This window comes from Carassius auratus, unplaced genomic scaffold, assembly GCF_003368295.1.
Source record: "Carassius auratus strain Wakin unplaced genomic scaffold, ASM336829v1 scaf_tig00013124, whole genome shotgun sequence".
NCBI classification, from domain to species: domain Eukaryota; kingdom Metazoa; phylum Chordata; class Actinopteri; order Cypriniformes; family Cyprinidae; genus Carassius; species Carassius auratus.
The window spans coordinates 76238-91381 of NW_020524364.1; the positions used below are offsets into that span (position 1 = coordinate 76238).

A 15144-nucleotide genomic window follows, 5' to 3' on the forward strand; every position below is an offset into this window, starting at 1 on the left:
TTTTTAAAAAATACCCTTAGAAAGAGCTACTGCATTACTGCATTCAAACTCCCAAACTGACTCAAATGATTCGCGAACCCGCTACGAACTCCTGAACTGATTCAAATGAGTCGCGATCCCCAAACTGATTCAAATGATTCGCGAACCCGCTTTGAACTCCCGAACTGACTCAAATGATTCGCGAACTCGCTACGAACTCCCGAACCGACTCAAATGATTCGTGATTACCAAACTGACTCAAATGATTCGCGAACCCGCTTTGAACTCCCAAACTGACTCAAATGATTCGCAAACCCGCTATGAACTCCCGAACTGACTCAAATGAGTCACGATCCCCAAACTGATTCAAATGATTCGCGAACCCGCTTTGAACTCCAGAACTGACTCAAATGATTCGCGAACTCGCTACGAACTCCCGAACTGACTCAAATGATTCGTGATCACCAAACTGAGTCAAATGATTCGCAAACCCGCTATGAACTCTCGAATAGATTCAAATGATCCGCAGCCGCTCCGAACTCCTAAACTGACTCAAATTATTTGCTATCCCCAAACTGACTCAAATGATTCGAGAACTCGCTCCGAACTCCCGACCTGACTCAAATGATTCGCGAACCCGCTCTGATTTCTCGAACTGATTCAAATGATCCGCGAAGCTGATCCGAACTCCCGAACTGACTCAAATGATACACGCTCCATACTCCGAACTAGTGATGGGAAGTTCGATTCTTTTCCGCGAACCGGTTCTTTCGGACGGTTTGATTCAATAAACCGGTTGAAAAAAACGGTTCATCGGTTCTTTCACGCTCGACGTAATGACGTCATTGGCGATGACGTAATGGCGTCACATCTATCAAACATTCAAATATATAAAGTCAGTAATCATAACTTTAGTCAGTTAAAACCTCATAATAATGAAAAGTTTACATTTGAGTTTTGCAACAACACCTAAATACAGTAACAGCAATAATGTGCATATGAGGATTTAAGTCTTGAAGATATAAAGTAAATAAATTAGGTGTCATCAGTGCACAAACCATGATCCACTTAATAAACATAATCCATTGCGATGTATTTGTTATTAAATGAATTTACGTTTCGCCAGATTGCCCTTCATCCAAGCCCTCGAAATACCCGCGCTCATAACATTACTAGTACAGAATCAGAATCAATCACCAAAAGAATCCCTTCGGTTCAGAGACATGCTGTGAGTCAGTTGGCTTCACGCTGAATCGCGCATGCGCAGTATCATCAGTTCATCGGTTCTCAATTCGGACGCGTCCGACAGAAACGATTCTCGGTTGAGTGTACTGATGATCCGAAAACCGATGCAACCGGTTCTTGACTCGAGAACGAGAATCGCTCTAACCGGCACGTGCTGCAGTTCAGTGTCATCAGCTGCTCTACTCGTGTTCATGTTCTGTTTACTACAAACTCAATTTGTGAATGTCATCAACTATAAATACAGTACAGATATCTCATAAATCATCCCTTATTCCTATTAAACATAAGAGTCTTGTCTTAATTATTGTCCAACTTCCCTGAAAACCCATTTGGCCTATACATTATATACAATATACAGATTGGAAACATTAATCTAAAAAAAAAAAATAATAAAAAAAATCATAATAAAATAGTTATTTTATCACACTTTCCGATGTTTAACAAAATACTTACAAAATTACATGCATGCGCAATATCATCAGTTCATCGGTTCTCAATTCGGACGCGTCCGACAGAAACGATTCTCGGTTGAGTGTATTGGTGATCCGAATACCGAAGCAACCGGTTCTTGACTCGAGAACGAGAACTGCTCCAGCAGGGGCGTGTTTGTTCATTATCTGGCTCGGCTCGGTGTTCATCTTCAGTTCGGTCTTCACAGCATTTCATTCAGTGTACTGTTTGAGTAAATGGATTACCCCGGGATATTGGTTTATTCTGACTCAGAGGGAGTGTCAGTCACGTTAAAAAAGTTAACAGCTTAAGTAATTTGTGGATTTATGCTTATTGGAGACGTGAACCGTTTCAAACGATTCAGTTCGATTTGGTGAACTGGTTCAACCGGTTCACTAAGAAGAATCGGTTAAATTGAACGATTCGTTCACGAATCGGCCATCACTACTCCGAACTAGGAAGAATTAGGAAGCGTGCATTGTGAAGGGCGCTCTGAAAAGCGGCAGCGCAGGCAAAGGATTAAGACCTCTATTAAAACAGATGTCCGAATGAATGTACCGGTACGCTAAAAGCACGTTCTGGGCACAGGGAGAGGTGGCGCTATGCTCAAAAGCTATATTTGGAAGTGGTGGTACCATACCGGCCCACTTAAAGCACTGTGTATTCCCCTTTAAATGCCCACATGTTCGAAAGCGGATTTTTAAAAATATAGGTAAAAAAAAAAAAATATTTTGCCTAATATATATATATATATATATATATATATATATATATATATATATATATATTTTTTTTTTTTTTTTTTTTTTTTTTTTTAATCAACAGGGATTAAATGTTGTGTAATTATTCAGGTGAAAAAGCTTTTGAATGTTTTTTTAAGTTAAGAAATAATTGAAAATGTACAATAAATTTGATCAATTAGGTCCACATACACAAGAAAGAAGAACAGTCTAAATCTGTAAGACAGTTTCAAATACATCTGAAAACAGGAATCTACTCTTTCCTCATTGCGGCAGAATGCAGAAAAACATGTGGCCATCAGAAGAAATCAGGAAGTGTTTGGTTACAGTATTAATTGAAGGAAGTCCACAGATTTACCTCTTATTCCAGCTGGCAGTGATGCTGAACGTTCTGATCCTGCTGCTGAACCTCGGAGGAGCTGCGGCTCTCAAGATCTGCTCCTTCAATATAAAGTCATTCGGAGAGAGCAAAATCTCCAAACCAGATGTGCTGGACATTATAGTCAAGGTGAGCGTCCCATGTTTAATATTGCATTCTATTTAATAATTAATGCAAAATTCAAAACGCTTGGATGCTATTTGAATGTATATTTCATAATTCACTACTTTAAATTGTATTGTGTTTTATTCATGTTTGAATGTATAATGAACTTCGTATGGTTTTATGGAAAAACGCTCACCAATACAAGACTTGGTTGCAGTTCCACTCTCTAAACCACTGACTTACTGTGTAAAGGAAGAAAATGTCTTTACATAACAAACCAGATAATATTATGTTTCTAAACATCATTGCATGTCATTATAAGAGGAACAAGACGTTTTGTCGTCTCATTAATTGCTCAGATCTACCAAGGTACAAAATGTTCAGATTCTGGTGACTGGACATGTGAATGATACTTACATTGTGATGTGATTTTCACGCATAAACAAACAGTGATGAAATGAATGAATTCACATTGTCACACTGCAGAGCATCAGTCGCTGTGACCTCATGCTTGTCCTGGAGATCAAAGATGCAAAAGGAAAAGCGTTTAATCAACTCATGACTCACCTGAACAGGTGCTCTGCTTAAATACAACAGACATCAAGACATTTCTGATAACATGAGATAGATAAATAACACAAAATGTCTTATGAAGTATCAATGAATACTGTAAAATGACAAACAAAATACTAAATCTTTGCAAAATGTATCCACAGCAGGTCCAGGACACGAGCAAATCAATTTAGCTCCGTCATTAGTGAGAGACTCGGGAGAAAGTCATACAAGGAGCAATATGCCTTCATTTACAGGTATGTGTAATTTATTAACAAATATTAAATCATTATTAATGTTATAGCAGCATGCAAGTATAGGTTCATATATGTTTCTTTAGATGCACAATGCATGTGGATTGATGCTTTTTTTACATTTAGTGTTAATGTGATCTAAAATTTCCTGTGGGAAAAGAAAATGGGGGGGGTTCTAGGTTTGACTGCAGCAGAAAACAGAAATTTATGTTGGTTTACTAAAGGTGCAGCAGCACAGCAGACATTTAATAGTTTGTCTAAAACTATTGCTAGTTGCTAGATATTGGTATAGGGACTTCCCTGCTGAGAAAAACAATAGTAAACATCACAGAAATTATAATGGTTTCCACAAAAATACCATTACAAACTATCTATCAACCATTAAGAAATTGTTTAATTGTTTTCTGTAGTGGCCATATATTCCATCAAGCCACCAATAGAAAGCGATAAATGGCCAGCATAGACCAGGTTTCCATATGCATCTACCAAGAGTAAAAAAAGAAATCAGGTTATAATAATTCATTTTTTGATCATAACAGGCAGAAGATGTTGTCTGTGAAATCCGTATATCAGTATCCAGACGCTCAAACCGGAGATGAAGACGCTTTTGCTCGAGAACCGTTCGTCGTGTGGTTTTCGTCTCCAAAAACGGGTGAGACGTGAAAGGTGAACCTATGACCTCCACACCGATGATGAAATGATGCCAAACATATTTTCATCTGTCTCACTAGAAGTCACGGACTTCGTCATCATTCCCATTCACACGGCTCCTGAAGCGGCTGTGAGAGAAATCGACGAACTCTTCGACGTTTATCAGAATGTTTCTCAGATGTGGCCTTCAGACGTGAGCGAAGCCTTTCTCTCTCAGACTCCCAACTCACAAACATATGATTCGATTAGAAACAGAAACGTCATTTCCTAATGTTATCTGAACGTTCCAAACGTCCAGTTTTAAAAATGATTTTTCGCGGTTAAAGGAACATTCCATTTGATCATTTTTGTAAACATTGTTACATTTAAATGTTCTCTGAACATTCTGAAACAAGTAGTAACATTAAAAAAGAAACAGATACACATTGCAACTGAAACGTTCCGTGAATGATGTATAAATAATGTTTTGTACTATTAACATTATTAAAGACCAGATAACTCTGAACAAACGTTTCATTACCGTTACTAAAATAATGTTTGCTCATAACTTTGCCAGAACTTTCTGAGAACGTTCAGTTTTGTAGCTGGGTTAATGTCTGTCATACTGGGTTATATAATATTCAGTGCCTCAACAATAAAATCAACAATTCACAAAATCTATTTCACATAGCCTACTGTATAATAGTATAGCCACACATTAGTCTTCTTAGCACACCTGCCAAACAAATTCCTCCTTCTTCTTGGTCTTCTGCACACCTGGTTTCACTCTCAAAGCATCTCTGGTTTCCTCTAAGTTCCTGTTTCCTCGCTCAAGTTTTCATCTTGTCTAATTTTGTCAGAACTTCATCATCATGGGGGATTTCAACGCCGCCTGCGGTTACGTTCCAAAGAGACAGTGGGTGAACATCCGTCTGCGCTCTGAAACTGAGTTTGTGTGGCTGACGGGCGACCAGCTGGACACCTCGGTGAAGACATCTACCAAATGTGCTTATGACAGGTAGACAGATAACACTGCATTTGTTCTGTTGTTGTTGTCATGAACTGACAACCTAGGAGTCAGGTTACATTAACGTTTATGCATTTAGCATACACTTTTATCCAAAGAGACTTGCATTACATTCAAGGTACATATTTTTCCAGTTCATGCTTTTGCTGGGAATCAAACTCATGACCTTGGTGTTTATAACCTTAGTAAGAAGTGTGCTGGAACTTTTGACAAGTTAATCGAGTTCTGCTAGTGTATTATGATTTGCTGTTGTATTTGGCACACTTCTCGAGGGTCTAAAAAGAAAGTGTAGGAATTTCATCTGATGTTATGAAGGACAAATGTCCCCTAACGTCTCTGTTAACTTCATGTGATGACCAACACATTCCCATTTTCTTGTGCTGCAGGGTCGTCCTCCGTGGAGGGAAGATGACTGAGGCTGTGAATCCTGAATCAGTGGAGGTGTTTAACTTTAAAGAGGAGTTTGACCTCACTGAGCAGGAGGTAAATATGATCTCATGAGATTCTAATCTACTCTACTGTTTGGTGTCTGTAAAGGTTTTTTTAATGCATTTAAAATAAGTATTTTCTGCTCACCAAGGCTGCATTTGTATAAGCAAAAATACAGTAAATTGTAAAATATTTTTTCAATTTAAAATAGCGGTTTTCTATTTGGATACATTTTAAAAATGTAATTTATATCTGTGATCAAAGCTGAATATTCAGCATCATTACTCCAGTCTTGAGTGTCACATGATCTTCAGAAATCATTCTAATACACTGATTTGATGCTCAAGGAACATTGCTGATTATTATCAACACCTGATTAATATATCTGTGGAAGCATCTGTCATTTAATTGAAATAGAAATCATTTGTAACATAAAAAAATGTCTTGAAAGCCAACTTGGATCAATTTAAATAATCCTTGCTGAATAAATATATACATTTAATTTCCCTAAAATAAAATTTTACTGACCTCAAACTTTTGAACAATTGTGTATGTTTATGTCAAAAGTAACAAAACATGAATATTTTAGCTCCGATGCTCCCTAGATGAAAAAAGTTTAAACAAAACTGAAAAAATGACAAGATTAAGGGAGACCGGGGCAAGTTGTCACAGGTTATATATCTCAGTAATGCTTTTTTTTCTTGCAGTAGTTGTGTGTTTATTTCAAACACCTAGTTTAACCTCAATCGGCCATATTGTGCCTTTTCATAAATCACTTAAAGTTGTTAAATGCAAATGTTATATAATATGTATTTATATATTTTTTTATATCTTTTATTCACACATCAGTGTCAAACATGCACTACAATAATTAGTGTATGTTCAGTCAACTGTATGTTTTCTCCTGGGTTAATTACTCTCAATACATATAGTTTTTTTACTTAAAAGTTTACTATACATAAGCCTGACATAACATTGATTATGTGTAATCTGTGACAACTTGCCCCGGTCAGTGAAGGAAACACTAACAGCTGTGTGTGTGTTCCACAGGCTCTGGCAGTGAGTGATCATTTCCCGCTCTGCATCACAGTAAATCAAGCACAGAGGAAACGATAATAATCTTCTCCATTTACACTTTTACTGCTCGCCTGCTTCATTAATCCTACAGATGAGAATGAGAAACAGCTTATAGGAAAATAAACGAGTTCTAACATAATCTTTAATACAGAAATCAAGTGTTCAGTGCTTTACTTGTTAATTATGAGCCAGCGGTCTGTAGTGTTGATTTACCAGTTTCTGTGAGACTTTGCAAGACATTGCCAGTGTAATCCATCTACATTTCTCCATTAATAAATCACAACACATGTATAAGTGCTTCACATTGACATTTGCATGTATACTTTTCTGATTTCATTTTAATAAACATTTCACTCAAGTAAATGACACAGAGTATTAGATTTAAGGTGAATACTGTCTGTTCAAGTTCAGTGGGGTGAAGAAAACATGCACTGGTGTTTCATCAGAGTTGATCAGTTACTGTGTGAATATTAAAAGTGCCATTCCTGGCATAGAAAATGTTTCTTACAATCCCAGATCTTTTACAGTTTTACAGTCAATCTCATAGTCACCTGAAGAAACCAAGCCAGTTTAGTGTTTGACATTTCATCCAGCCATTTTATAATAATCCTATTAAAAATATTTGTTTTTATATAAACTCCCATTCAAAGGTTTGGGTCGGTGAGATTTATTCTTATGAAAGAAATTAATATTTTTATTCAGAAAGGATGCATTAAATTGTCAAAAGTGGCAGTAAAGACGTTACAAACTATTTTTTATTATTATCATTTGTTAACGGTTTTATTTTAAGTTCAGAAAAATAGAAATGTTGCCTTGACAATGAAAATGAAAATTCATCAAATATTTATATATTTTTGCCATTCCATTTATTTTTTTCTTTCAGGGAATATGAAACTTTATTTATATAAACAATTATAATCGTTGATATACACAATGTAAATCGTTTTGGCTGAATTAACCCTTTAAGCGGGTTTTGCAATGCTCAGATTTGTCCTGAAGGTGGCAGCAGAACATTTCTGAACATGTTTTTTTCCTATTATAAACAATGAAAGTTAATCATCTAAATGACTAGCTAACTAACTCGCATTGACTTCGTCCTGCCAATACAACGCAAAGGAAATCATTAAATAATGGGCTAGAAATAGGAATGTTTATCTGTAATCCAGGGTCGTTTCTACGGTAACAACGGAACATTCTCAATCAAGGTGGCACCTTCAGTTACTGGAATTCTAAACAGAACAGAGTTCCTCAATTAAAGGAACAGTTCACTAATAAAGACATAAGGTCATTTACTCCCCCTCAGAGAATGTTGTTAAAGAAAACTCGTGATAAATATTGAGGCTCTAGCTTCTTAAATCTTGAATTCTTTATTCCAGTCAGTTTTAATAAGCAAAATTTACATTGAATCTATTCAAAGGTTTCACAATAAGGCACCAATGGTTAAATACAAAATACAATTAAAAGTCCCCTCTTGCCCTTAAAACACAAAATACTTCACACCACTGGAGTATCAAAACTAGTAGAATTAAGACAAAGAATGTGAAATACCTGAATAAATCTATTACTGTGACTTCTCTGGAGTCTAAAATCTTGATACATACGGTCATTCTCATGAAAACTATTCAATATGTAGCAGTGAAACCGTTAAGATAAATACACTCAATGAATGCACTTCGCTTGATTTGAAGTGATGCATGAAACTTTGATTTATGAGCGAATGAATGTCACACTTGGGTACATGCAGCGAGAATCAAACATAGACATGGAAAGGTTATAAAATGTGCATTAAAAGTGTGAGTATTGTTAGAAAGAGACGAGCGATTAGAGTCAATATCAGTAGTAAAGAGTGATTGGGTGTGAAACCCTGACTGGTTTGTTCATACACCGTCTTTTAACTTTTCAACACTCATCTTTAGACTCGCAATGCTGAACTAAATCAAGAGATGGATTCATGCAACATGCCGTCAACATTAGTGTCACAATGCGTCACATTCCAGTCAAAAACCTGATCAAGTGCAAAGTTCAACAGAATGAGGAAGGTCTTCTAGTTGTTATTGTACAGTGTCTTTTTCTCCATCAGGAGTGTTTCTGATTAACACCAGGGGGATTATGGGACGGTGACTTGGAAGGGGGAGCCTGGGATGTGCTCATCTCCCCACTTCACAGCCAGAATGTAGCTGCCCCGCTCCTTTAAGACGTAGCTGACGTTGTACTGCATGTTTCCCGTGTGTTTGACCAGGATCTCCTCGCAGGGCGTCAGAGGACCGTGAACGCCGACCAGCAGCATGTTCTTCCCTGGAAACAAACACAAATACAAGGATACAGTAGACAACAGATGGTAAACACAAGTCTGCCCAGTATAACATGCTGCTCTGGCAATATTGCCATAATAGAGGGTTAATCAATCAACCAATTAATCATTCTTATGATCGTATGTTATGTGTTAAGTATGGATTCATGAATATAACTACATGATAATATATCTACATTCTCAAAGAACATAGGTTTATACATACACACACACACACACACACACACACACACACATATATATCTATATATGTGTGTTTATTATTAAAAAGGAAAATGGAAAATGTATAGAACCTCATCATTACATAAATGAAGACTCGACTTTGTTACTGTGTGAATCAAATTAAAATATCATGCTTTTTAACTGAGTTGAAACAAACGTAGTTATGAAGTGGATTAACATACATTTTTAGAAAAAAACAAACATTTTTTTATGTTTTAAAACCTGTTTTGACCCTTATTCCCAGAATCAGTGAAATTAATGTTTTATATAAATGTATATAAAATTAAAAATAATAATAAATTTTTTTATTCTTCTTCTTATTAATATTATTAATAATAATAATGTATTGTGTAATGCAGTTTAATAAAATGACTCATCATTTATCCATTTTCCAAACTGTGTATCTTCTGTATGGTATTTATGTAAAACTATAAAATATATGTGACTCTGGAGCACAAATTATACATTTTATTAAAAATTATTTATAAATATTTATAAAAATAACCAAAAATACATTACATGGGCCAAAATAATAGATTTTTCTTTTAAGCCAAAAATCATTAGGATATTAAGTAAAGATCATGTTCCATGAAGATATTTTGTAAATATCCCACCATAAATACATCAAAACTTAATTTTTGATTAGTATTATGTATTGCTAAGAATTCATTTGGACAACTTTAAAGTGATTTTCTCAATGTTTTGATTTGTTTTCACCCTCAGATTCCAGATGTTCAAATAGTTGTATCTCGGCCAAATATTGTCAGATCATAACAAATGACACTTAAGACTGGATTTGTGGTCCAGGGTCACATATAATAAATGAACCTTTGGTCTTAAGTATGCTGAAGTATATGCATACACTTGATTAGGATTTGTAGGAGCTTAGGACAGAATGTAAAGTGCATCAGCTTTTTGTTGAATGCGTACGCATTTGTAATAAACTTTCATAATTTAATCCACTTTTATAGGTCATCTCGCTCATGCTCAAGTTGTCCTGAATAACCCGAGATCTCACCTGCTTTACTGCAGTCCACAGAGAAAGACGCTTTCTGGCCCACGAAGGCCTTGCTGAGACCAGGACCTCGACTGAGAACCTTACTGGCGTCAGAAGCGGCTCTGGGAGACGTGCTCCTCGCCCGGTTCACCGGATCCACCGTCAGAGTGGACATCTCACTGGCGTTCGTCACGTTCACCAGCCGTGGCCCTGAACACCACACAAACCCATCTCAGTCCATCAGCACCCAACAACACCACTTCAGTTCAGACCGGTCCGCTTCTGCTCACCTGTGACTCGGGCTTTAAACGGGCTTCCGCTGATGTGGTTAGGGCCGCCGTATTTGATAGTGATGACGTAGTTCCCAGGGGCCATTGGTGTGTAGTGCACTTTAAAGCCTTCGGGACACTCCTGACACTCCATCTTGACCTTCGACGGGCCCTCGATGGTGACGGCCAGAGATCCCGCTCCTGCTTTGGTGTTATTGATGATAAACTCGGCCTGGTTACCTGTCAGACGAGACGTGAGAGTCAATATGACGGGAGTGCGAGAATGTAAGTATGAATAACTGTTTCATGACAACTACAATATTCTCACTTCCTGTTTCCTGTCAGCCATCAGTGTTGGCATCGTCGTGAGAATATCATGCTACTTCCTTTTCTACTTTCTATAGTATGCAGTAGGCTTTATGCATGGAAACTAAACATCCTACTGCATTTGCCAAATTGCATAGTGAATAACAAAGTGATACCATAAAAAAAAAAACATTAATTTATTTTCAGGCCATAAATTGAAAGTTCGATCAAGTATTAAGCTTACATTTAAAAAAACAAAAACAAAAAAAAACTGGATTTTAATGCAAAACATTTGAACTTGAAGTTATACAAGAAACTACGTGATTAAATTCATCATTGATATTATTAATTATATATAAACAGTATTTTAATTATAATGTAACATAATAAATGAGGTCGAATTTATTAACATGAATGTATTATTAATTAAGATTATTAAATTATATATAAATATATACATGTATTTATAGTTATTAATCATTTAATATAAATTAAGCATGAAATCAAATTTATAAATATAAATGTATTAATTTATATTATTTAATAATATATAAATAATATATTTGATTATTTAATAATATAATGTAATATAATATATGAATTAAATATGAGGTAAATTTTATAAATATAAAGGTACTGATTAAAATATTAATATAATGAATAATGCATGCAACATAATGAGGTCATGATGTGAGAGTCTACAGTATTTTGCTACTAATGTAGAATTGGGAAATATTTATAGTCGCTTTATATATACAGTATCATGCATGATGGATTAAAGTGTGTGTGTATTTTATTGTGAACACAGTCTGTGAATGATAAACAGTGATCAGTCGACTCACTATCAGACACAAGCAGCTATTCTGACACTTTTCATCATAAAACCTCATTTATTCTTGCCTCCAAGTCAACCCTCTGGCTTTTTGCTCTAGTTTTATGCAGCTGAAATACATTTCAAGGAACCGAATTAATGCATGTCTCCATGACCTTTACACTTTTTCTTCAACTGGACAAGTTAGCATGAAGACATACATTTGTTCTGGATCTGATCCATGAGAAAGAGCTTAGGTAATCCAAGATCCTTCTGTTTAAATCATTTTGCTGAAACAATAAGTGTGTTCAGCGTGAGCCACTTCCTCTCCACATGCCAAGTCAAAGGAAACATGCAGAGATTAATATTCATAGTGTGGAAAACACAGATTGACAGCGGACGGGAAACCGTGCGTAGGCTTTTATTTTAGCATAGTTGTTTCTAGCCCTGTGCCAGAGAGTACTGAGTGTCACCTGTGCTTCCTCTTTCCAGCCCGGGACCGTAAGCGGTGACGAGGCCTGCATCGCCGCTCTGTCCCGGTTCTCCCACGCGGACCTGGAACGGACTGCCTGGGATGTGCGTCCCGTTAAACTTCACGTCAATCATGTGGATGCCGTTTTCTCGTGGGATGAAACGGATGGCGTACTTGTCTGGAAAACAAAGTGCTAATTAACCAGAGAGCAAAAAGATAACATATATGACATAAATAACGTCAATCAAGGACATCATATTATGCACATTTTCAACATTTAAGTGTATGTATTATATATAAAAAAAACGAATAGCAAAGTTTATATATTAAATATTTAAGTTAATAATATACATTTAAAATTTTCTATATTTGAGTTTTGATATTTAATATTTTCATTACTGAACATTATATACCTTTATATATTTAATAGGTTTATGCATTTAATATTTTATATATTGAACATTTTCAATAATGAACTTTACATAGTCAAAATGTTCTATACATTTTCTATATGTTTATTATTTGCAATCCTGAACTTTATACATTTTATATAGTTTATATATTCAGTATTTAAAAATACTGAGGTTTATGCATTTACCATTTTCTATATTTTAGTTCATATAGTTAATATTTAATGTTTTCATATTTAAGTTTATACATTAAATATTTAAACTTGTAAATACTGAAGTTTGAAATTTTAATTAAAATTTATATTTAATCTTATATATTAAGTATTTTCTATATTTAAGTTATTGAACTTAAATATTTTAGTTTATATGTAATATTTAAATCGATATCGAAATGTGTAAAATATTTAATGTTTTCCTAAGTTTATATATTAAATATTTCCATACATTTATTTATTTAACAGGGACAATGCATGTTAATAAACATTAGTATGAAATACAAAATACAAGCCAGATTATTAAAAATATATATACATTTAATATATTTACATTTATACATATAATATTTAAGTTAACACATTAAACATTTTGTATATTTAAGTGTATATATTTTATGCATTTAACTTTATTCAATTTTTTATAACATTTTTATTACAGAAGTTAATATTTGAGTTTACATTTAATATATTTAAGTTTATTTAATATTTAGATTTTTGTGCTAATTGGCACACAGTCAAAAACAGGATTTTTGGTGACGAGATGCTTGTAATAAATATAAATGGGTTGTGAATCTGATTTCACTCTGAATCTAACACACACAACTCTGAGTGAAATGCATCATTTTATGAAAGTGAACTGGGCTGTGAATGTACTTTCATGATGACTAAAAGTGAAAGGAATTTATTCTCACTGGTTAATAAAACAGAAAATGATTTAATCTCATCATCCTGATCCTCTGACCTTGCTCTAGTTCAGACACCACACACTCCTCCAGGGCTCCGGACGGACTGTGAACTTTAGCATCCACGTGACCTTTTGCTCCGTTCAGACGCACCGCGAATGATGCCGGCTGATTCACCTTCAGCCCCGACTCCTACATCAGTGAACCACAGCTTAGAACATCTCTCACACACACACCAGTGCATTCTGGGAAGGGATTGCTGATGCTCTACCCTTGATACACTACCCTTATAAGTTTGGGGTCGGTAAAAAGGATCTTCTGCTCAATAAAGCTGCATTTATTTGATCAGAAAAATCTGTAAAAATTGTGAAATAGTATTCAACTGTTTTCTGTGTGAACATACAGTAAAACGTTATTTATTTCTGTGATCACAGCTGAATTTTCAGTCTTCAGTGATCTTCAGAAATCATTCAAGAAACATTTCTGATTATCGTCAATGTTTGAAACAGTGTTTCTTTGTATTTTTGTGAAAACTGGTATTTTTGTTTTTCAGGATTCTTGGATGAACAGAAAGCTCAAAGGAGCAGCATTAATTTAAAATAAAAAAATTCTTTTGTAACAACAGAAAGTCTTTACTGTCTCTTCTGATCAATTTAATGCATCCTTGCTAAATAAAAGTATTCATCTCTTAAAAAAATAATAAAAAATAAAAAAATCTTAAAACCAAACAGTATATTTATGGATACAATGCATATATTTTTAATTATCAAATTTGTTGAACTATATGGTTTTAAATGTTTATAAAGTGCATCAAATGGCATAATCATAAAATAATAATGAATAAAATACTTATTTTTTCAATAAAAAGTAATAAAAAACAAATATTTGTGACTCAAAAAGCAGTCTTGAGTCTCTGGAGTGTATTTGTAAGCAATAGCCTAAAAATACATGATGGGCAAAATTATAGATTTTTTCTTTTATGCCAAAAATCATTAGGATATTAAGTATATCATGTTTCATGAAGATATTTTTTAAAGTTCCCATAAATATATATAAAACGTAATGTTTGATTAGTAATATGCATTGCTAGGACTTAATTTGGACAACTTTAAAAATTTTTTATTTTTTATTGCACCCTCAGATTCCAGATTTTCAAATAGTGTGTATCTCTGCCAAATATTGTCCGATCCTAAATAAACCACACATCAATGGAAAGCTGATTTATTCAGCTTTCAGTTGATGTATATATCTATATTTTGAAAAAATTGTGGTCCAGGGTCACAAATATAAAACATCACACATTCAGATGTTGATCTCTCACCTGAGCTCACTAAGATCAGCTAAAGCTGAGAGAGACGCCAACATTTGACAAGAGACCATCTACAGGGTTTGCTAAACTACAGAGAATGATGGGTAAGGGTTGGATGGAGGTTTCTAGCGGTCGGTGTTGGTTTCCTCTCTCTGCGTTAACTGATTTACTGTGAGCTTTACAAGAGCTGGTTCTGTTACAAGCCTTTAAATGAAACACAAGAGAAACACCAGAACACCACACAAAGACGACTGATGTCCACCAGCTATTCA

The 15144-nt window shown here is 34.9% G+C and overlaps 2 protein-coding genes across 4 annotated transcripts; one reads left to right on the plus strand and one right to left on the minus strand.

The window, feature by feature from the left end:
- The first annotated feature begins 2656 nt into the window (after window positions 1-2656).
- Window positions 2657-7592, plus strand: LOC113073871 (deoxyribonuclease gamma-like). 3 transcript variants are annotated; one of them, XM_026246616.1, is made up of 8 exons: window positions 2657-2922; window positions 3385-3473; window positions 3615-3707; window positions 4244-4356; window positions 4436-4548; window positions 5195-5352; window positions 5748-5844; window positions 6841-7592. In XM_026246616.1, the coding sequence occupies exons 1-8, from the start codon at window positions 2692-2694 to the stop codon at window positions 6904-6906; spliced, it is 960 nt and encodes a 319-aa protein (XP_026102401.1). In that variant the 5' UTR covers window positions 2657-2691; the 3' UTR covers window positions 6907-7592. The 3 variants fall into 3 exon arrangements, with proteins under 3 accessions (XP_026102401.1, XP_026102403.1, XP_026102402.1); XM_026246618.1 differs by having other exon boundaries at window positions 4439-4548; XM_026246617.1 differs by having other exon boundaries at window positions 3618-3707.
- A 623-nt stretch (window positions 7593-8215) lies between these two features.
- LOC113073872 (filamin-B-like) lies at window positions 8216-13763 on the minus strand. Its single transcript, XM_026246619.1, has 5 exons — window positions 13623-13763; window positions 12257-12433; window positions 10688-10906; window positions 10419-10607; window positions 8216-9162 (listed from the first exon to the last, which is right to left on the minus strand). Exons 2-5 carry the CDS (start codon window positions 12387-12389, stop codon window positions 8975-8977), a joined length of 729 nt encoding a protein of 242 aa, XP_026102404.1. The 5' UTR covers window positions 12390-12433; window positions 13623-13763; the 3' UTR covers window positions 8216-8974.
- Window positions 13764-15144: the final 1381 nt, after the last annotated feature.

Bases quoted from the DNA above. Each gene is read 5' to 3' on its own strand.
- LOC113073871 (XM_026246616.1), top strand. From the start codon at position 2,692: ATGCAGAAAAACATGTGGCCATCAGAAGAAATCAGGAAGTGTTTGGTT. The intron at 3,474-3,614 runs GTGCTCTGCTTA...ATGTATCCACAG, and splicing joins CTCATGACTCACCTGAACAG to CAGGTCCAGGACACGAGCAA. The intron at 5,845-6,840 runs GTAAATATGATC...TGTGTTCCACAG, and splicing joins TTGACCTCACTGAGCAGGAG to GCTCTGGCAGTGAGTGATCA.
- LOC113073872 (XM_026246619.1), bottom strand. From the start codon at position 12,389: ATGATTGACGTGAAGTTTAACGGGACGCACATCCCAGGCAGTCCGTTC. The intron at 10,907-12,256 runs GTGACACTCAGT...CTCGTCTGACAG, and splicing joins GCTGGAAAGAGGAAGCACAG to GTAACCAGGCCGAGTTTATC. The intron at 10,608-10,687 runs GTGAGCAGAAGC...TGTGGTGTTCAG, and splicing joins GTTTAAAGCCCGAGTCACAG to GGCCACGGCTGGTGAACGTG.